This window comes from Musca vetustissima, unplaced genomic scaffold (assembly GCF_032173495.1).
Source record: "Musca vetustissima isolate MV318-11 ecotype Yass unplaced genomic scaffold, APGP_CSIRO_Mvet_v1 utg219016, whole genome shotgun sequence".
NCBI classification, from domain to species: Eukaryota; Metazoa; Arthropoda; class Insecta; order Diptera; family Muscidae; genus Musca; species Musca vetustissima.
Genome location: NW_026883377.1, coordinates 25173 through 26441, shown reverse-complemented (window position 1 = coordinate 26441; position 1269 = coordinate 25173). Strand labels below are relative to the sequence as shown.

Genomic DNA, 1269 nt, shown 5'->3' with positions numbered 1-1269 from the left:
TGTAGTTTATTTCTCCAATTCGATTATTTTTTTAACATGTGTTTTAATTCAATTATAATATATTAGTTCCTACTCCTTAGTTGTACATATCTATAACACTGTTAGATGTGTGTTTTCTTGGTTTCTGAATATAGTGCAAATCACCATATAATTCTCTTTGCACACATATATTTTGATATATGGAGCGAAATCTTGAGCGAAAACAAGATTCTGATAGCTTGGAAAAGTACCTCCACTGAAATGGATAGGAGATGCTTACTCAGATTTACTGACCACTTACCACTGCATGCAATGAGTCGCAAAAAATAAACATGTACAGTTGTTTTATTTTGCTACAATGATCTATGTTATATTTATATTGCCAAACGGCAAAATCTCACTTCTTCAAAACATACGAATCGATGTTTATATATTTCTACTAGTTCTCATAATTTGGGGCAGGCGATTTCGTTTTACTATAGTCTCGAATAGGCGAATAGAACTGGAAAAGAATTTATACAAATTAGCTTGGTTTTTTTTTTAATATTTTGGATTACTTTATATTGTTTGTCTTTGTATTCCTGCCATGGCTCAGGATTCGACGAACGATTCCATGTCACATCCGGATTTCGTGTTGCTAAACGAAGAATATAATAAACAGCGCCACATGCTCCTGCAGCAACGCAAACGTAAAGTGGAATAAGCTATAATAAACGATAATTATATATTTAATAAATAATATAGAAACTGAATAATATACCGCTGGATTTTTTTTAATACTTTGCAAACCAAGTCCTTGCATCACTACGAAATATGTTATGCAATGTATTCTATAACAATATAAGATATTTGTTGGATTTCGTACCCACAATTGCGACGATGTCAATATATATATATATATATATATATATCCTTAATTAAAAACGTATGTCGCCAGCCAAATCTATATATTTATATATTTATACAGTGGCGGTCACATAATTACCTGCAGTAAACATTTGTTGATTTCAAAACCCTTGCATATACCTTTCTAACGAGATTGAATGAGAATATAGAGGTATGTATTTTTACCCTAATTATGGAGATATATTTTTTCTTGGGGGACGGTTATTTGACCCGGAAAGTCGAGTACGGATATTTACCCGCAAATGGATATTTACCTGGTTTTTGTCCACCCTTGGGTGGGAGGTATTTACCCGGTAAATGCCACCTCTATCCATTCCGAATCAGAGTATTGGGTGCTTGTTAGTTGGTTTCACTACTCCCAAGTTAACTATAACATAATGTTAC

The 1269-nt window shown here is 32.9% G+C and overlaps 1 protein-coding gene across 1 annotated transcript; it reads right to left on the bottom strand.

Moving 5' to 3' along the window:
* Positions 1 to 409: 409 nt before the first annotated feature.
* LOC133330241 (cytochrome c oxidase subunit NDUFA4) lies at positions 410 to 795 on the bottom strand. Its single transcript, XM_061538705.1, has 3 exons — positions 740 to 795; positions 537 to 683; positions 410 to 481 (listed from the first exon to the last, which is right to left on the bottom strand). Exons 1-3 carry the CDS (start codon positions 779 to 781, stop codon positions 419 to 421), a joined length of 252 nt encoding a protein of 83 aa, XP_061394689.1. The 5' UTR covers positions 782 to 795; the 3' UTR covers positions 410 to 418.
* Between the last annotated feature and the right edge of the window lie 474 nt (positions 796 to 1269).

Coding starts and splice junctions, on each gene's coding strand:
- LOC133330241 (XM_061538705.1), bottom strand. CDS start 781: ATGCAAGGACTTGGTTTGCAAAGTATTAAAAAAAATCCAGCG. Junction 684..739: donor GTATTAAAAAAAATCCAGCG/GTATATTATTCA, acceptor CGTTTATTATAG/CTTATTCCACTTTACGTTTG. Junction 482..536: donor ACAAAGACAAACAATATAAA/GTAATCCAAAAT, acceptor ATTCTTTTCCAG/TTCTATTCGCCTATTCGAGA.